At 35.2% G+C, this 18,160-nt stretch overlaps 1 protein-coding gene across 1 annotated transcript; it reads left to right on the forward strand.

The window, feature by feature from the left end:
- Positions 1-11,673: 11,673 nt before the first annotated feature.
- On the forward strand, positions 11,674-13,638 carry LOC131051288 (uncharacterized). The gene is made up of 3 exons (XM_057985736.2): positions 11,674-11,846; positions 12,047-12,173; positions 12,871-13,638. Exons 1-3 carry the CDS (start codon positions 11,674-11,676, stop codon positions 13,483-13,485), a joined length of 915 nt encoding a protein of 304 aa, XP_057841719.2. The 3' UTR covers positions 13,486-13,638.
- The last annotated feature ends 4,522 nt before the right edge of the window (positions 13,639-18,160 follow it).

Here is an 18,160-nt window from a genome sequence, read left to right on the forward strand (position 1 = left end):
TCTATGAGAGTTCTCTTGTATAGCTTTCATCTCTCTTTTGGGGGAGGATTTTTTCCCATTGGGTTTTTCTCTCTTTCCCCACTTTGTGAGAGATTTCATTGCATTGGTTTGCATGCATTTGTATTTGTACATGGGTACCTAACATGGCCTAGTAGCCGAGACCCATCTTGCATTACTTAGTTGCATCGTAGATTTTAGTGCATTCCCCTAAGTTGCACTTAAGGGGGGGTGTTGGTGCAAATAATTATTTATCTTGGATATTATTATACTTTACTTAAGTTTACTTAGGTACATGCATTTAATAGTAGTTTGGGTATGAGACACGTGGGTGTTTGTGCCACATTGGGATAGTGTGTGTAGGAGAATTTCCACCTTTTATGGTGTTGATCTTGTTACTACTCTATCATATCCACTTATTGTGGAGTGATAATTTCATCTTCGTTGGGTGATCCACCTCATGTGGAATATTTTATTGTTTCTCCTACCTACCACACCTATTTTCTACCTACCCTTGTTTCTTATTGAGCCACATGTCATGTTTGTGTGCTCACATATCCATAAGCCTTGCCTATATAAGCAGGCTCATCTACATTGTTTGTACGGGCAATCATTGAACATCTTGTAATGATCCAATTGATCATATTTTGCATCTTGATGGAATACAATTTATTCCTATCATATAGTTTGTCTCTCTTATTTGTGCTTTCCATTGCCTCTAGATCTTGGCAAATTCTCACAAAATGAAAGTGTAATTGTCTTTGCTTTTATTTTTTGGATAAAATGTAGGTGTTAATACATTTTCAAATGAAAGTATGTAGCAATGGTGATATTAATCATTTCGAGTGTGGGGATAGTGACCGATACATAGGCTTGATCCTGTCTGCAAGTATTTTAGGAAGTAAGGGTAGTTTATGTCTTTTTCTAAAATTTGTTAGACTGCTTCTCGGGGTTAATCCCATATTTTCGATACTCTCAAAAAAGAAATGTATACTTTAATATTAATATAAATATATAAACTATTACCAAACAAAAAAAAAATCATAGCCATTACTAATACAAGCCTAACCACACCCATAGAATGTTGATTCCTAACCAAAAAACTAAAAATTTGTTAAAATGAAATGGATTTTTATAAATTTTGAAATTTTCTACGACTTAAATATGATTATAACAATATACATCCACTTTTTGAAATCCAATCATATGTTTAATCTAAAGAAAAAACCTTATTAAAATCTATAAAACAAATAAAAAAATTCACAAATTACTATTCAAAATATATTTCCATTTATTACGCTATTTAAACATAAAATTCTAAAAATATTTAACTATTTTAAATCATGTAATGCCTATATATATATATATTTTTTTTTTTATTTTTTTTTTTAAAAGGTATTTAGTATACTACCTAGGACAAATGATGATTAGTAGACGGATGAAAATAATGGCCTACTAGACGAATTAGTCCCAAAACAAAATTGCAACTTTTTATATTTCAAACTGAATTCAATATAACATTATCTTAATTTCTTATGTGATTGAATTATGGTAAATATCATCAAACTATTATAGTAAAGTGTGTGTGGTGTTATAAACTTATGAAAAAAGTAGCATTTTTGTCATATAAAATCAAATGTTCTTTTACATGAAGGTCTTTCGAAGTAATCTTATTCTCTCAAATTATAAGATTTAATATTTTATTTCACCTCTTTTTATTCTACTGTAGAGTTCTTATAATCTTCATCAAGGTCATCTTACTATTTATTCTACTTGTTTGTTAACCGATGGAAGATATTGAGATGACTAGGCGATGTTGATTCCATATTTCATGCATAGATTTGTAAATGCATGAGCCCTAAAAGATATTACAATTTCAAGATCATTCCTTTATTTAGAGTGATTAATTACAGTTTAAATAGTTGTAGTCTTTTTGTAGGAAAGAATTCAACTCATTTGGTAAATTAATCAATAGCCACGAGGATCTACTTCAATCTATTGCTTAACTTTTATATGATCACCTACAAAATCTACTCTCCAATGCGAAAAATATTTTTTAAGTAAAATTGAAATAAAAGATTGAACACTTATAACATTTATCTTACTAGACTTTTGAAGAAAACGAGCCACTAATATCCTTCCCTTAAAATTTTAATGGTTATTATATTATATATGAAACATCCATCACATATCCCTTAAATGATAATAATTCATTATATACTATTTCTTATTTGTATCAATATTTTGTGGGCAAGCCATATTCAATAAATATAGTATAGTACAATACGAAAGATTATGTTCTAAAACACAAGGTATAGATGCATGCTAATCATTTATAATAGTCACTTCTATGGTTTCTAAATTTGACTTAACCATGAGCCTAAACATACATTGGTGATGCATATGCCACTATGTTAATCCTAATAAAATATTATGATATGATTTCTTCTTCATAATTGAGTATTTTAATTTGATAGTTTGAGTGACCTACTAAAAGGGTCAATTGAAAACTTATTGTCCTCCTCATTTATTTTTCAATAAGACAAAAACAATAGTGTAAATAAATAGATAAATCTAAAAAGGATATGAATAATTAAGGCTAGTTTTCTAGAACTAGTGCTTAATTCAAAGTTTCTTTAATTTTTAAAAGTAAATTGTAAGTCATCCTTTCTATTTTGTCACTTTCTTTTCTATAACATTTTGAAAATAAGCTTAGTATTTTTAGCAAAATTGGGTTTAGATACTCTTCCAAAGTTGATTTCCCTAAAGAATGATTGTGTTCCTTTTAGTGTTTTGATTTGAGGTATAAGAAATGTGACTTGAAATATATTAGGGTTAGGTCTAACCCCCTCCTAAGACATAATTTACCTAGCAAATTCTATTCCTCCACCTCAAATATATGTGTTTTGTGGGGCTCAAATAGATGCACATTCCAAATACTTTTTTAAAATAATTTTCAATTGCTTGCAATGATCATTTTTGTCCTTAGAAAAAGATGCAAGTTTGTCTTGGAGTACCACTATAATTTTCTTGATCACATCTACAAATGCCATGTTGAATGCATGACCTAGCTTTAATACTCTTAAGGCATAATGTCATCCTAATAAATGCAACATATGTTTAAGGTTACCTTATGTTGCTTTGGCCCCTTGACAAAAACCTAATTATATCCTAAATATCCATATGTTATGAACAATATTCAGATATTGTCACCTTTTGTAGAAAATTATCCATGGTGGGTAATATAAAGTTGTCATTCAGTGATGCCAAGTTTGAAAGCACATGAAACCTGCACAAATTTAATATCCCTGTGTTTTTTTTATAAGAATAAGATATGATAACTAGGAAGAATGCCTAATAGGTTTTTATGATGGCCACCATATTTGAGCTTCATGCAATTCTTTTTCTTTTGAGGGTTGAGGTTGGGTTAATTTGTCTTACTTATGCTTGAATGGATTTGCATTAGACTACTACAAGGATGCAAATAATAAGTTCTCCCTTCTCAAGTAGCAAGCAATATAGTTAGGCAATTGATGATTTATTATTTTAATTAAGGGATCTATTTGAATGTGAGAAAATCCAACATGTAGTTAAGACAATTTGAGATCTAAGATATCAAAAGATTAAACAAAATACACAATGTAGAAGATGCTTCCATTTAGATCCATCTTCATTTAATCACTTATAAGAAAATATAATTAATACAAAATATAATTGAGATGATGATGTCTTTTGAGAAATAGTAACTAAAAAAGAACTAAATTAATACTTTAATCAATTTCTTTAAAAGTAGTTAAAATTGAAAACGTTGAGAATAAATAAATGACCTTGATTATATAGATAAACTATAGACTATGAAGAAAATCAATCAATAAAAATCTCATCAATAACTCAATTGAAAATTCAAGATAAAGCAATCTCCAATGTAGCCTAATTCAATAAATTAACACATTTGACCATCATATTTCATGCACAAATAAAATTTGTAAAACATAATAGATTGTAAAAATTGAGACATGTCATAAAACTCTCATTTCATTGATGTATCTTGTTAAATGAATTACAAAAAAATTTCTTAGCATATACAAACTCAAACTTGAAACGAAAATCAACAAACACTTAAAAAAACTAATGTAAGAGAAACATCATATTGATAGACCTAAAAAAATTGATTTTTCTTCCAACTCTCTAGAAATAGATGGACATGTCAATATATAAACTCACTCTCACAAAGATGAAATAGAATTTACATCATTATTGACCTAGTTTAGTTCATATTATAAGAAGTATTCTTTAGCAAATGAAATCCATGGTATTTTGTTTGCTTCGAGAGAACAAGATCTGAAAATAGAAATCCATAGTATCATTCACATTATTCCAAAAATAAGAGCAATTAAATCCATGGTACTCTATCTGTTTATAGAAATAAGATCATAAAACAGTTCAACTGACAATATCATTCACATTATTACAAAGATGGGAATAATTAAATCCATAAGATTTATATCTTTTTTGGCGGAGCTCTGCAACCAAGGATGAACACGAATGGTCCTTGGCAGCAGGTCGGCTCTCCACCTGGGGGCTCCCAGACCTAGTGGGAAGCCCCCGCATTTATTCTTGCTCGTGCCTCCATTAATGGAGAAGGAATCCGATGGCGTTGGGATTAATACCCACAAAATCACCAACAATGGGAAAAAAACATTTAGCCAAGTCATCCAAGGGCTCTGCACGGCCTTCCCAGACGAGGCGAGGTTCAAACTAGAGGTGGCCCAAGATGCAGCAGCAACCCAAAACTATGAAGAAGGTGAGGTTGCCTCGGCCCCAAGAGTCATCATTAAACCTAATTCCTCTATGATTGAATGCATTTATAAAGAGATTTCTAGGCTTAGGGATTCTGTGATTTTTTTAGCAGCCCTTGATGTAGATAAAATACCATCTAGACAATATTTGAATAAATGGTTTCAAGATACTTGGTGTATAAAATTTGGAATTCAGTTTTCATTCTGTAGAATGTTGCAAAAAGGGCTATTTCTTATTTTTTTTAATGATAAAGAAATGCAGAGGAAGGTTGTCGAGAAACAATTTTGGAGTATACTAGGTAACACCTGTTTTAGGGTCATTCCCTGGATCCCTCTTGCATGTAACAAGGAAATAATGGTACTCTCCAACCCTAAATGGGTAGTTATTAAAAATGTCCCCCCATTTTTATGGAACTGTATCACTAAAATCACTGAACCTCTAGGCAAAGTAATTAAAATTGATTCCTCGGTTGCATTACTACCCCATATGGATGCGAGGGTTCTCATTGCTTTCAACCCTGGATCAAATTTCCCCTCTGGAATAGATATATGTATTGAAAACAAGTTATTCTCATGTCCCTTAGAATGTTTGGGAGGGATTAATGCATGCCATAAATGTAGAAGAAGTGGGAACTTCCTTAAAAACTTCCCTCTGATGGTAAAGAAAAATGGTACCTCCTCCAAGAAGACCTTTGTTCGGAACTACCTACACTCGGCCTCAGAAGATTCTAAGCCGAATGATCCTACTCCTCACCCAGTGCACTCTACACCTCCACCTCTCGACCCATCTTCCCAGCCTATTGTCACTGAATCACTACCCCCATTTGAACCTACCCCCCCAACTTGTCAACCACAAGCTTGCCCTTATCCCACCAGTGCTCCTCCCTCAATTGTTGAGTCCTTACTCAAGTATCAGTTGGCCCTGAAAGAAGCTAATTTGGCTGCCAATGAACCTAAATCAATGGAACCGGATGTAGTTAAAATCTCCACTAATAAAGGTGGACCTAGAACTCAAAATGCTTAGCAAATTGTCATGGAAAAGTTAAAAATGGCTGCAGAATATAGAAAATAGCTTGAAATAACATTAAGTAACCAAAAAAAGGAGATTGAATCCTGTACCATACCCTTCCTCCAAGAGTTGATCGAAGGGGAAGATGGTGGTGCTCATCTTACCACCAGTGCTACCGATGTGGTTAGTCACTCCCCTCAAGGGCCTAAATGTAATAAAAATGACCCTTCTGGGGATATGAGCATTCCTCAAATTGAAAATACTCCATTGGAGACTAAGGATGGAGGTGATATAACACCACACCCCAACAAACCTCCCGAGAAGACCTATGATAACACTGATGGGGAGATGGGGCCTACCACTTCTCCTTCTAACCAACCCCTAGAGAAAGGGCATGGTACTGAACCTAGGCTGCAGTTTGATGAAATTGTGACTAGCAATAATGAGGGGGATACTTTATTTTCCCCTGATCCTAGAACCTTTGAGGTTGGAGCTAATAATGGGGGAGAAGACCTAGCTAGTAATAAAATAGAAAAAAAGAGAAAAAGGTCTCTTAAGGTCAATAAAGACAATACAGCTAGGAAAGAATCATTGGAACCTGAGCACCTCTCTAAAATCAGGAAGAAGAGAGGTAGACCACTCTCAACAGTGGCCTTTGATGCCAGCCATCTTTCTAAACCTGAGGAATGGCCCAAGTGTTTTGAAGGGTTTAAATCCCTAGTGGACACTCCTGAAGTAACCTCCTAATGTTGAAAACCATCTCATGGAACATCAGGGGATTAGAGGCCCCTGACAGGAAATATGTGGTCAAAAGATTTCTAAATATGCACAAGGAAATTGATTGCCTTATGCTCCAAGAACTAAAATCGGTGGGGTTTTCCCTAGAAATTGGTCTAAAATCCATCTGGAGGGAGGCCACCCCCTTCTTCACCAATCACCCTAAAGGAAAGGGTGGAGCTGCAATATTGTTAAACCCTAAATGGGTGAATAAAGTTGTCAAATGGGGACAATCCCCTTGTGATAAGGTAGTATGGGCTATCATACAGAATAAAAATTCTACATTTGGTCTCTACTCAATCTATACATCTAATGATTACCGGAAAAGGGGGGTGATGTGGGAATGGATTGCAAAATTGGAAGACATCCCTTGGCTCTTGGGAGGGGACTTTAACATGGTAATCAATGCACAAGATAAACAGGGAGGGAACAAGGTGGAATGGAAAGGTGCTAAGAGAATACACTGGGAAAGGATGGTTAACAAGATGAGATTGATTGACACAATAGCAGGAAAGAAGGGAGAGCATAAATCAATATGGTACACCAGATGTAACCACCAATAGTACAATAAGAGAGTCTATTGCAGACTAGATAGATTTTACTTCAACAAAGACCTCTTTGAAATTGTTAAAAATGAGGAGGGTGTTCAATATGTTGTCATACCATATACACTATCAGATCATCACCCTATTATGATTGGGCTAAAGGTAACTAATAGTAGAGTGGCCCCACCAAGCCCTAGCTCGAACTTTAGAATGAACACTAGTCTTCTAAAGGATGATGACCTAAAATGTGCACTGTGCCTAGTCAGAATGTATAATAAGTATGGCAACAGCCAGTTGTCAAACATTGAAAGATGGAATCAAAATGTTATAACCTAGACTTCACTTTGTCAGGTGGTGGGTAAAAAGAAAGCTAAAGATGCCAGAGCATCTGAGATGCAATTGCACAGTGCCCTACAAGTGGCTGAGCTTGATCTTCAAGGGGATCCGTAGAATGTAACACTCACTAATCAACCAATTAAGGCTAAAAATGACCTTAGAAGACTGCAAAATAAAAAAAATCAAAGGATGGAGAACTAGGGCTAAGTTAAATTGGTTAGATACCGGGGATCGAGGATCTAAATTTTTCTTCCAGATTCTTAAAATGAAACAAGCAAGAGAGAAAATAGACACCATATGGGAAGAGAATAAAAACCTCTCTGAGCTAAATGAGATTCTAGAGTGCTTTGCTCAATTCTACAAGCAATTGTTCTCTGCAGAACCAGTTAGGGAGGAGCAAGATAATGCAAGAAAGATAGTCATGTCTTTGGTCGCCAAACTTCTTGATGAGGAAGATAGAAAGATGATTGAAAGAACTATTTATAAAGAAGAAATCAAGGAAGCTATATTGGCCCTCAATAATGACAAATCCCCTGGCCCTGACGGATTTCCGATAGAATTCTACAAAGAAAATATTGAATGGGTTGTGGATGATCTTCACGCTCTATATACTGAGGCTATTCACATTGGATCCCTGGGAGAAAACATTAACCAAGGTTTGATCAAGCTCATCCCTAAAGAGGGTGACGGAACCCTAATTAAAAATTGGAGAAAATTGGAGACCCATTACATTGTTAAATGTGTCATATAAAATCTTAGCGAAATTGACAGCAAGCAGATTGGAAAAAATCTTACCTAAGATTATCAGTACTACTCAAACAGTTTTTGTCAAAGGACGGTATATGCTAGAGAACCTAATCATATGTTGGGAATCACTCCATTGGGCACAGGAATTAGGGCAAAATGGAGCTATGTTACTCATAGACTTCAAGAAATCTTATGATAGAATAGAATGGGAATATATCATTCAAATGCTTCAATCACTAGGTTTCCCCCCTAGGTTTTGCAAACTGGTCAAAACACTATTATGTGATGCCAATGCCTCCGTTGAAGTAAATGGGATAAGATCCCCCAATTGTACACTGACCAGATCTATCAGGCAAGTATGTCCCTTAGCCCCAACCCTATTTGTTCTAGCTGTTGATGCAATGTTCTACTTACTTAAAGACTCCTCTATCACTCCTCCTGTCACGGGCATATCCTTACCTAATAGAAAGGAAATCTGTAATGTCCAATTTGTTGATGACACTGCAATTTTAATTAAACTCGAGGAAGAAAACCTTGCTACTCTGCTGAAAAATATAGATATATTTTGCCTAGCCTCTAGCAGTAAGATAGCTATGCACAAATCCAATCTACTTGGCTGGGATGACAACCCCCCAAACTAGCTTTCAAAATTTTCTCTCAAATGGTTGGGCCCTACTCATATTAGAAAATATCTAGGCATCCCTTTCTCTGTCCTTCCAAATTTAAAAGAAATGTGGGAATGGGTAAGAAATAAGATAGAGAAGAAGCTCTCTAAATGGAACATGAACTATCTATCTTTGGTTGGAAGATTTCAGGTCTGTCAAAAGATTTTGGCATCATATAACATCTATTTCTCCTCTGCTTGGCTCTTCAAAAATTACCAATTCAATCATATCCAAAAACAGATTAGGGAATTCCTAGGGTCGGATGGAAAAGGTACGAGGAAGCAACATGCAGTGAAATGGGAGTGGTGCACTATGAATAAGCTTTATGGTGGGATGGGCTTAAGAGATCTCAAACTACAGGGCATTGCCCTCGACTCCAAATGGATTCTCAATTCCATGGATGGGGATGAGCCATGGAAAATTTTAATAAGAAACAATATTTCATCCTCAATCCCTAAGAAAGCCAAGAAATGGAAGGATATCCCCATGATTGACTTTCTTCTTGGACAGATAGAGGTGTCCGCAGCTAGGTCTGGGGTCTTTAAGTCCCTCTGGAAAGCTTGGGAGCAGGTGAAACACTTGGTACACTTCAAAGTAAATGGAAGTATACAGGGGCAGATTGCCAGTAATAGATCAATATGGTGGAATCTATTTCATAATGGGAAACCATTAGCAGCTCTTCAAGGTTGCACTACACTAAAATGACACAATATGGGTATTAAATGTTTTGATCAGATATTGGAGAATGGCCAAATGAGAATGTGAGAGGAGCTAAAACTTACCTTTTCTATCCCGATTTCCTAGAGAAAAACCTATAACATCCTTAAAATGGCCTTAGTTTTTGTTTCCCCCCCCCCCCCCCCTCTCACCCTCCTCTCCCTCACTCCCCCATCTCTGCACTCTGCTGGGCTGATGGCACACCTCTCCCCTCCCTTAAAGCCAAATGCATATATGCTTCACTTACCGAGGCTAATACCATTTTTCTTCACCTAAACAAATGTTGGGATCTAAATTGGGAACCTAAGGAATGGAAAGATAGGTTGGGTAAGTTCTGGATGGCTCAAAATGAACCAAAAAAACAATTCTTTGGCGGGCATCTGCTATTAAATAAACTCCCCATAAAAGATAAGGAGGGTAACTACCTAGACTGCAAAATATGTAGAGTACCTGAAACTGTGAAACATATTTTTTTTGAATGTCACTTTGCAAAAGAAATATGGAGTATGTTCGGCCTTAATCTAGAATCTAATTTTGTTGAAATCATAAATGTTGTTTTAGGCTATATTAAGGGCTGTAGGAAAACTGCAAATATGTTTTGGTCTTGTTTTTCTTTATAAGTTCTTTGGCACATTTGGAAGTACCACAATGATGATGTCTTTAATAACAGCACCAGGCACCTCACTGAGTCTCTTAGGAGACTCATTTTTTATACTGTCTCGATGCAGGTCACTGTGGTAATAAAGTTGGATTCAGACAAGTTTGATAGATGGGTAAAGGAAGGTGTCACCACTGTATACATCTGAGAGTTGTCTCACAGCTTCACGTGGGAGAGAGATGAACCGGGAAAGGCTGTATTTGAACGAGCACTCATGGCCTTCATTAGACAAATGGATCGTAGACACCTACACATGGAGATCTCTCGGGAGGAAGTTGACCTGTTCCATGAGCACACCTCACACCCCCACAAACAGGACATACTTGATGGCTGAGTGGAAGTATGGCAGGATGGAAACCTGGGTTGGGTGGCATGGATCCCTCCATTGGCAGCCAACTCTGCACCAGAATCTGAAATCTCATTTTCCTAGTCCTCTAGAACTGTCTTTTTTTTTGTTGTTGTCATAATTAAGATGTATCTAATATAATCATCTTCCCACAAGTGGAGGTGCTCGTCGACTGTATATTTTTTGTGTATGCACCTTCCTTTGGTGTCTTGATACTGCTAAACTCGGACATTCTTGATGATATGTAATGTTTATATGATATCTAATCCAAAGAAAAACCATGGGATTCTATTTATTTCTAGAGAATAATATCCGAAAACAAAAATTGACAATATCATTCACATTTTATTAATAAACCTAAAAATCTTGATTTTTCTTCCAATTCTCTAGAAAGACATTGACATTTCAATATATATTCTCACTCTCATAAGAATGAAATCTAATTTGCATCATAAATTAGTTCATCTTATAAGAAGTAATCATTAGCAAATTAAATCCATGATATTCTATTTACTCCTAGAGAACAAGATCCGAAAATGGAAATCTATAACGTCATTCACATTATTACAAAGATAGGAACAATTAAATCCATGATATTCTATTCACTTCTATAAAAAAATGATATCCCAAAAAAAAACAGAAATCTATAATGCCATTTACATTGTTACAAAGATAGGAGAAATTAAATTCGTGGTATTAGAGAATAAGATCAAAAAAACAAAATGCATTGTCATTCACATTATTTCAAAGATAGGGGGAAAATATCATTGATGACATTTGTCGTGGCTTGCTTTCAAAACTTATCATAAAATTAATGGTGGCCTGCATTCACAGGTGGAGACAGAATCTCAGGACCCGCCAATGCTGCAACCTTCAAACGAATAATTAGGCAATTAGGATTAGAGATAATTGTGATTAAGAATGGGGATGGAAGTCCAAGCGTCGCATGGCAGAAGCTATGGACCGTTGATTGCCCATCCATCCTACGGTGGAGATTGAGTTTTGACTATGCATTCACAGTTTGATTATGAAGGAAGAAAGGCCTCCCACAAACTCATTTTCATTTGGCAGATTGCAATGAATCCCTCTGCATTTGAAACTCAATTCTTTGAGCAATCTTTGCTCAAGTGTAATGTGATTTGGAATGGTGATGCCCATCAATCCACAAGCTCAGGAGAAATGGTTTCAGATACAGGAGAAGCCAAATGCAAAGGGAAAAGCAAGGGGCAATGGACGCCGGCTGAAGACAGGTATGATCAAATTCAAAGTTAGAAAAAGAGTAGATGTTAGTAAAGAAATGGGTATCGAAAAAGATCTAAATACTGAAATTTTTAATGGAGGAGGAGAAGATTAACAGTTTTGCAGAAATTTGGGTATTGAAAAAGTATAGATGTTAGTAAAGAAATGGGTATTGAAAAAAAATATGGGGTTTGCTTGAAATGAATTGCAGTTTATTACTTCATATGGTGGAGAAATATGGGCAGCAGCAGTGGGCAAGGATAGCGACTAATCTACCAGGTCGCAGAGGTAAACAATGCCGGGAGAGGTGGCAGAATCATCTCAGACCAGATATCAAGGTTCATTTTTTTTAGTTTTTGTTTTGTTTTGATCTTGTGGTTGTTTTTGGATTTGGTTGTTTAAGATTTTCTAGTATCAATGTTTCAAGTCATATTTTATGATTTGTCAGCAGAATGTTAGAGAGAGTTCAAAGAGATACAGATTATACTCTGTGATTCATCATCAAGATGTTAGATAATTCAAGTAGATTTTTATCTCTTTGAATTCTCTAAAAATCTCGTTCAAGAATATTTTTATCTCTTTGAATTCTAAGAGACACAGATTATACTCTATGATTCATCATCCGTATGTTAAGGAGCTCAATGAGATTTTTATCTTCTCGAGAAGATTTTTATCTCTTTGAGCTCTCTAAAAACCTCTTTGAGTTCTCTACCATCTTATGACAGAACTCAAGGATATAAAGATGTTAGAGAATTCAAGGCGACTCTTGATGATGGATCATAGAGTATGATCTTCTTGAACTCTGTAACATTCTGATGTTAGCTTATAGAATATAATCTGAAATGTTGATGCTGGAAAAAAAAATTCATCTCCTAGAATTCCCTAACATCTTATAATAGATCATACAGTATGATCTAAACATACAATCACATCCAAAGACAACTGACAGATAACATTAATCTTTTTAATCCCTCTATAATGCACTTACTGAATTTTTTTATGAGGTGATGTTTATACTGTTGACATGTTTCTCAGAGGGAGGAGTGGAGTTTGGAAGAAGAATGCCTACTGGTAAAACTACACAAGCAGTTTGGAAACAAGTGGGCTCAAATTGCAAGGCGGCTTCCAGGGCGCCCAGAAAATGCCATCAAGAACCACTGGAATGCAACTCTCCGCAGCAAGAACCGCCGCAAGCCTCGGAAGGTGGGTGAAAGCCCTTCTGTTCTACATGATTATATTCAGCGGATCCATCCCCTCCACCACCCCACCACTCTTTCTCCACCAACAACCAGCCAGGATGGGGATGAGCTTCAGAGGATGTTCATCAATATTTATGATGATTATGTTTGTCAAACAGAAATAGCATCACCAACAGAAGATGGCTCTCGTGATCTTTTACAGGATGTGGTCGGAATGACACTTCAACAGAACCACCACCAAAACAACAACAATAACAACAACAACCACGACCACCACCCCCACCACCTCATTCACCACCACCCCCACCACCTCGCTCACCATCACAACCACCACCACCCTCACCACATTGCCTCTCCTCCCCTCACCTCACTCCAATCTAACTTCTCTTCACCTCATCTAGGCCATGACATTGATCTTTTTGAATTGGTTTCTGCATCAGTAATGTCTTAATCGGTCAAGGGGCCCTATCCAAACTAGGCTGTTGAACATATACAGCTAGTATATTGTTTGTTATTCTTGGGTTTGACCTTCAAATTAATAAATAACGTACCAGTTGTTTGCATTAGACCCACAGCAACCCCACCATTGTTGGATAAATTGATAAATTCTCTGATCATGCACAGAAAATCTTGTCCTGATTTGGAGCTCAGTTCTTGTAATTTGTCTGATGTTTCTTTTAATTTTACTTAGTTTTGCATGTTTGTTTAATCTTGTTGCCCTCCAAACTAAAACTATTTGTAAACTGGTTTATTTGTCTAATGTTTCTTTTAATTTTACTGTATTCCTGCAGATTTGTTTGGCCTTGTTGATCTCCAAACAGTAAACTAATTAATCTCATACTTCTGTTCTCTTAATTTGTAGCGAAACTTCTTCCTCTATTTTTGTAATAGCAATTCAAAAACTTTCAAGTTACTTTAAAAAAGAAAGAAAGATTATCAAATGCATTTAACCAAGCATAACTGGATCATATCACCATTTCATTCCTTCTACATAATGCCATTTTAACAGGAGAATGACTTATACATATGATTAGGAAATTGTGAGTATGCAAATGACAACATGATAAGAGACTTAACAACTAAGAAAAATCAACTGGAAATAAGAAACGAATAGAATGGACATGGCATTAATGGAATCAAAAGTCCAATATTGAGAGGAAGAAGATGAGTATGGAAATGACATGAGTTAAGTAAGTGCGGAGAGTCTAACAAAAACAATTTTTTTCATGTTCAAATAAATAAGAAACGGTTATCCAATCTCTAAGATGTATCGATGCATAAGTTATGATATATGAAAATAATTTATACAATAATACATCTGAAAAAATGAATAATACCAAAAAAAAAAATAAAAAAAAAATTAAAAAATTTGTCTATATTGAAGAGTAGTTTTCATCTGAAACTGGTGACCACAACCCACAGATATTCTTTTCCACTATACTGATTACTCTTCACTGAGAGAAGGATAGGTTTCAGCAGATGTCAATGACAATTCCCACAGTTTGGTCAATGTCTTCTGATCTTTCAAAGGAAGCATCCGTGTAATAGTAAATAGACAGTTGGCCAAACTTCTGCACGACTGTTAATCTATACATAGCACACTATTGTACTACTTTTTCTATATAAGGTACATTGAATACTACCCTTCAGTGTACTATTTGGGCACAAAGCAATTTGTATAGTATTCAGCTGTATTACATATTGGGATATTAATATGGCATTAATTCGAGTTTGTTGTGGTCACAATCAATAAATAAAAGGATGCATTACTGAGTTTAACTATAAATCCATGTAGATTTACAATATCATAGAAAGAAATGTACTCTATTTTAGATACAAGTCATAATAGGAGATTTACAATATTATAGAAAGAAATGTACTTTATTTTACGCTATAGCAAATGCAACAAGTCATAATAGTCTAGGAAGGCAAGATTCAATTTCAAGCTTATATAAGACAATCTACATAAACACCCTATCACTAATTTATACACAAACAAAGTTGTTCCATTTCCGTCCATGTAGATAAAAGGAAAAATAAATAAATTAAGTAAATAAGTTAGAGTTTACTTATTTAGAATAACAAAATGAATTGTTTCTATGTTTGTTTAAGTAATGATAAGATTAGGGTTTGGTAAGAATCTCATCATACAAATTTGAAATTAGATAAATAAAGAAAGTTACAATAGCAAAATAAAGTAATGATAGTGAGTGTAGGATTTTGCCAAGATCAAGGGCACAATGAAAAGCATAAAAGAGACAATAGAATGACAAGAACAAACTGTATTCTCATCAATATGCAAATGATCAACTGGATTAACCAATACAATGAATAGAGGCCTGCTTATATAGGCAAGGCCATATGGATGTATGAGCACACAAATATGACATGTGGCTCAATGAGAAACAAGGGTAGGTAAGAAATACTAAGGGTAGGTAGGAGAAATAATATAATATTCCACAAAAGGTGGATGACCCACCGAATGTGGAGTGTAACAGCAAAATAAGACCACAAAAGGTGGAATTTCTCCTACAAGCTCTATCCCTATGTGCACACTTCCCTAAGTGTCTCAAATCCAAACTACGAAGAGATGCATTATCCTAAGTTAACTTAAGTAAGTGTAATAATATCCAAAATGAATATTTATTTACACCAACAGTGAGGGTTATAATATGTAGATACAAATACTATTTCAAAGTAGAAGAAATCAATATTTAAAATCAATCAACAAATAGATCGATTAAGTACATATAAATAGGTCTTTCTATATATGCATGATTTATGGAGATGACATGTTTAGAAGTCATATATTAAATTGTAAAATAGTTGATATATTAACACAATCTAATTTAAGGTCAAGAGTTGAATTGTCAATTGGTGGATTAGTTATTTCAATTTGACGAAAACAAAAATGGTTTTGATTATACAAAGTCGACGTTTAACTATCATTACGAAAAGTTTAATGAGACAATAGTGACACTTACATCCATTCAAGATATGCATGTCATTATTAGCTACCTAGATGAGGATAATTGAACATTCCTAATGTCCTAAATAAGCTTATCAATTAGGTGCAATATCACACTTAGACTAGAAATACATCTAAAGTGAAGTATAAATATTGCACCAACAATAAAATATCCTTTATGAGCAACGAAAACACTCCAAATGAACACATTTTTTTATTTCAATACAATTTTTTTTTATTTTCTTTTGGCAAAAGTGGCAAGCCACACACACACACACACCCATGTATATATAAGAAACTGATTCAAGAGCTCAATAGGGAAAGAATCAGGAAGAAAACCCTATATCCTTGCTCAGATACAAAGGAGAAAGATAAAACGGAGCTATAAGGAACCCCTGCAATCCTAAAAAATGCCACAGATGAGAATAGTGGAAGAGGATAAACTAAGAGAAATCTTAGAATCAGGCCTGACAACCGATTATTAATATTGCAGACCAACCATCTCCGGAGTCTAGAGTTTTGCAAACCAACCATCACTTGTGTGCAAAGAGCATATTCCAGTATTTGTAAAGTGCAGAAAGAGGAACGTAGCCGAATGAAATATTTCAGAACTAAAATACTGGTACAAAATTATCACAACCACCAAAAAAAAGTTAGTAACTGCATAGACACTTTTACCGATACAACAAAATAACCAGACCTGATACCGGATACCAAAAGACTAACAACTTCTACCAGTGGAGATGAGAAGCCGGAACACTGATGAAACCAGATAGCAAGTGGGACCTTTACCGGTACATCATTGATACTGGATTCCAAAATACGGAATACTGACGATACCCAATAGAAGATTGGAGTATCGAATCACAGAGAAAACAATAAACAAAAAACTGGTTATGTTATCGGAGCATTAAATATCAGAATGCAGATGTAACTAGATATGTTATACCGAGAAGAACCAATATGCAAAGTAATTTACTAACTTACTAAAGCACTCAAAAAACTAGTTATACAGAGCTGAAAAACAAAATGACTCCCATACCGGTACTACAAAGACTCAATGGATTGAATCAGAAGGCCCCAAACCTTGTAATCTCGACAAAAATCCATCACCGATATTGAGTGCAGCAAAGGTCGAAATCAGGTCATCAATTGGTGAACGATGGATTTCATTGATTTGATCAAAGGAGAGCCAAGGAGGAGGAGAAATGTTGTTCACCTGCATAAAAATTTCATCACCCATGGGCATTACCGGAGGAATAACAAGTGACTCTGTTTGTTCATGATCCTGACCTGAAATTGCAAGGATGGCATGCATTTTAGAGAAAATCTTGCTTTTTAATTCTGGGTTTAAGCTTCTCCCAGCATTACAGGCAGCAATTTGGAAGGGTCTCACATTTTGCAAGGAAAGAGACCGCTTGATACTATCAAATATTCTAGGATATTCCTCATGCGAGAGTAGAAGATGCCTAGAGAAAAGTCCACCCACACAAGCCTGACCGTTCCACAAATCATATTGTCAGATGGCAACCAAGAGTTGATTATCATTCAAATAATCATCTCGAATCGTTTTATGAACAATATTTACCAACGGACCCCAAGACTGTAGCAGATCCACTACATTGGAGAGAAATATAGAGTACAGTTGTGAAGGAAAAAGAAACCTCTTCTCCTACGGATACAGAATTTCTTTCCCAATAATCTGCTTGATGCTTCATATGCAGTGTTGATAGGAGGTATTGAAAACCAAACCCAACTGATCTTCAGAAACATGATCCTCGAATGACTTTACCCAATTAGCCATTAACACAGGCACTCTATAATTTCTCGGGGAGTAGTCCATAATGCAATAAACAAGGCAAACTACAGAAGCAAATGTATGCCAGTTATGAGTGAAATCCGGAAGAAGCATTGTCTGTCTTAAATTCTCAAACTCTGCCAAATCATTTCATATCTTCATCTATTGTGAAATAAATAGCAAGAGGTGGCAAAATGTTTAATTCTGAGCTTATTAATTATTTTGCAAGGTGACAGAGGAAGCCGCATGTGTGAAATTAATCCTGGAAATGATTTAGATCTCATGAAGTTCAAAGGGAAACCACCATCGTACTTCCAACATGGAATTGCATAAAAAAGGTTGATTATGCCATACTTATAA

This window comes from Cryptomeria japonica, chromosome 9, assembly GCF_030272615.1.
Source record: "Cryptomeria japonica chromosome 9, Sugi_1.0, whole genome shotgun sequence".
NCBI classification, from domain to species: Eukaryota; Viridiplantae; Streptophyta; class Pinopsida; order Cupressales; family Cupressaceae; genus Cryptomeria; species Cryptomeria japonica.

Bases quoted from the DNA above. Each gene is read 5' to 3' on its own strand.
- LOC131051288 (XM_057985736.2), top strand. From the start codon at position 11,674: ATGAATCCCTCTGCATTTGAAACTCAATTCTTTGAGCAATCTTTGCTC. The intron at 11,847-12,046 runs GTATGATCAAAT...AATGAATTGCAG, and splicing joins TGGACGCCGGCTGAAGACAG to TTTATTACTTCATATGGTGG. The intron at 12,174-12,870 runs GTTCATTTTTTT...CATGTTTCTCAG, and splicing joins ATCTCAGACCAGATATCAAG to AGGGAGGAGTGGAGTTTGGA.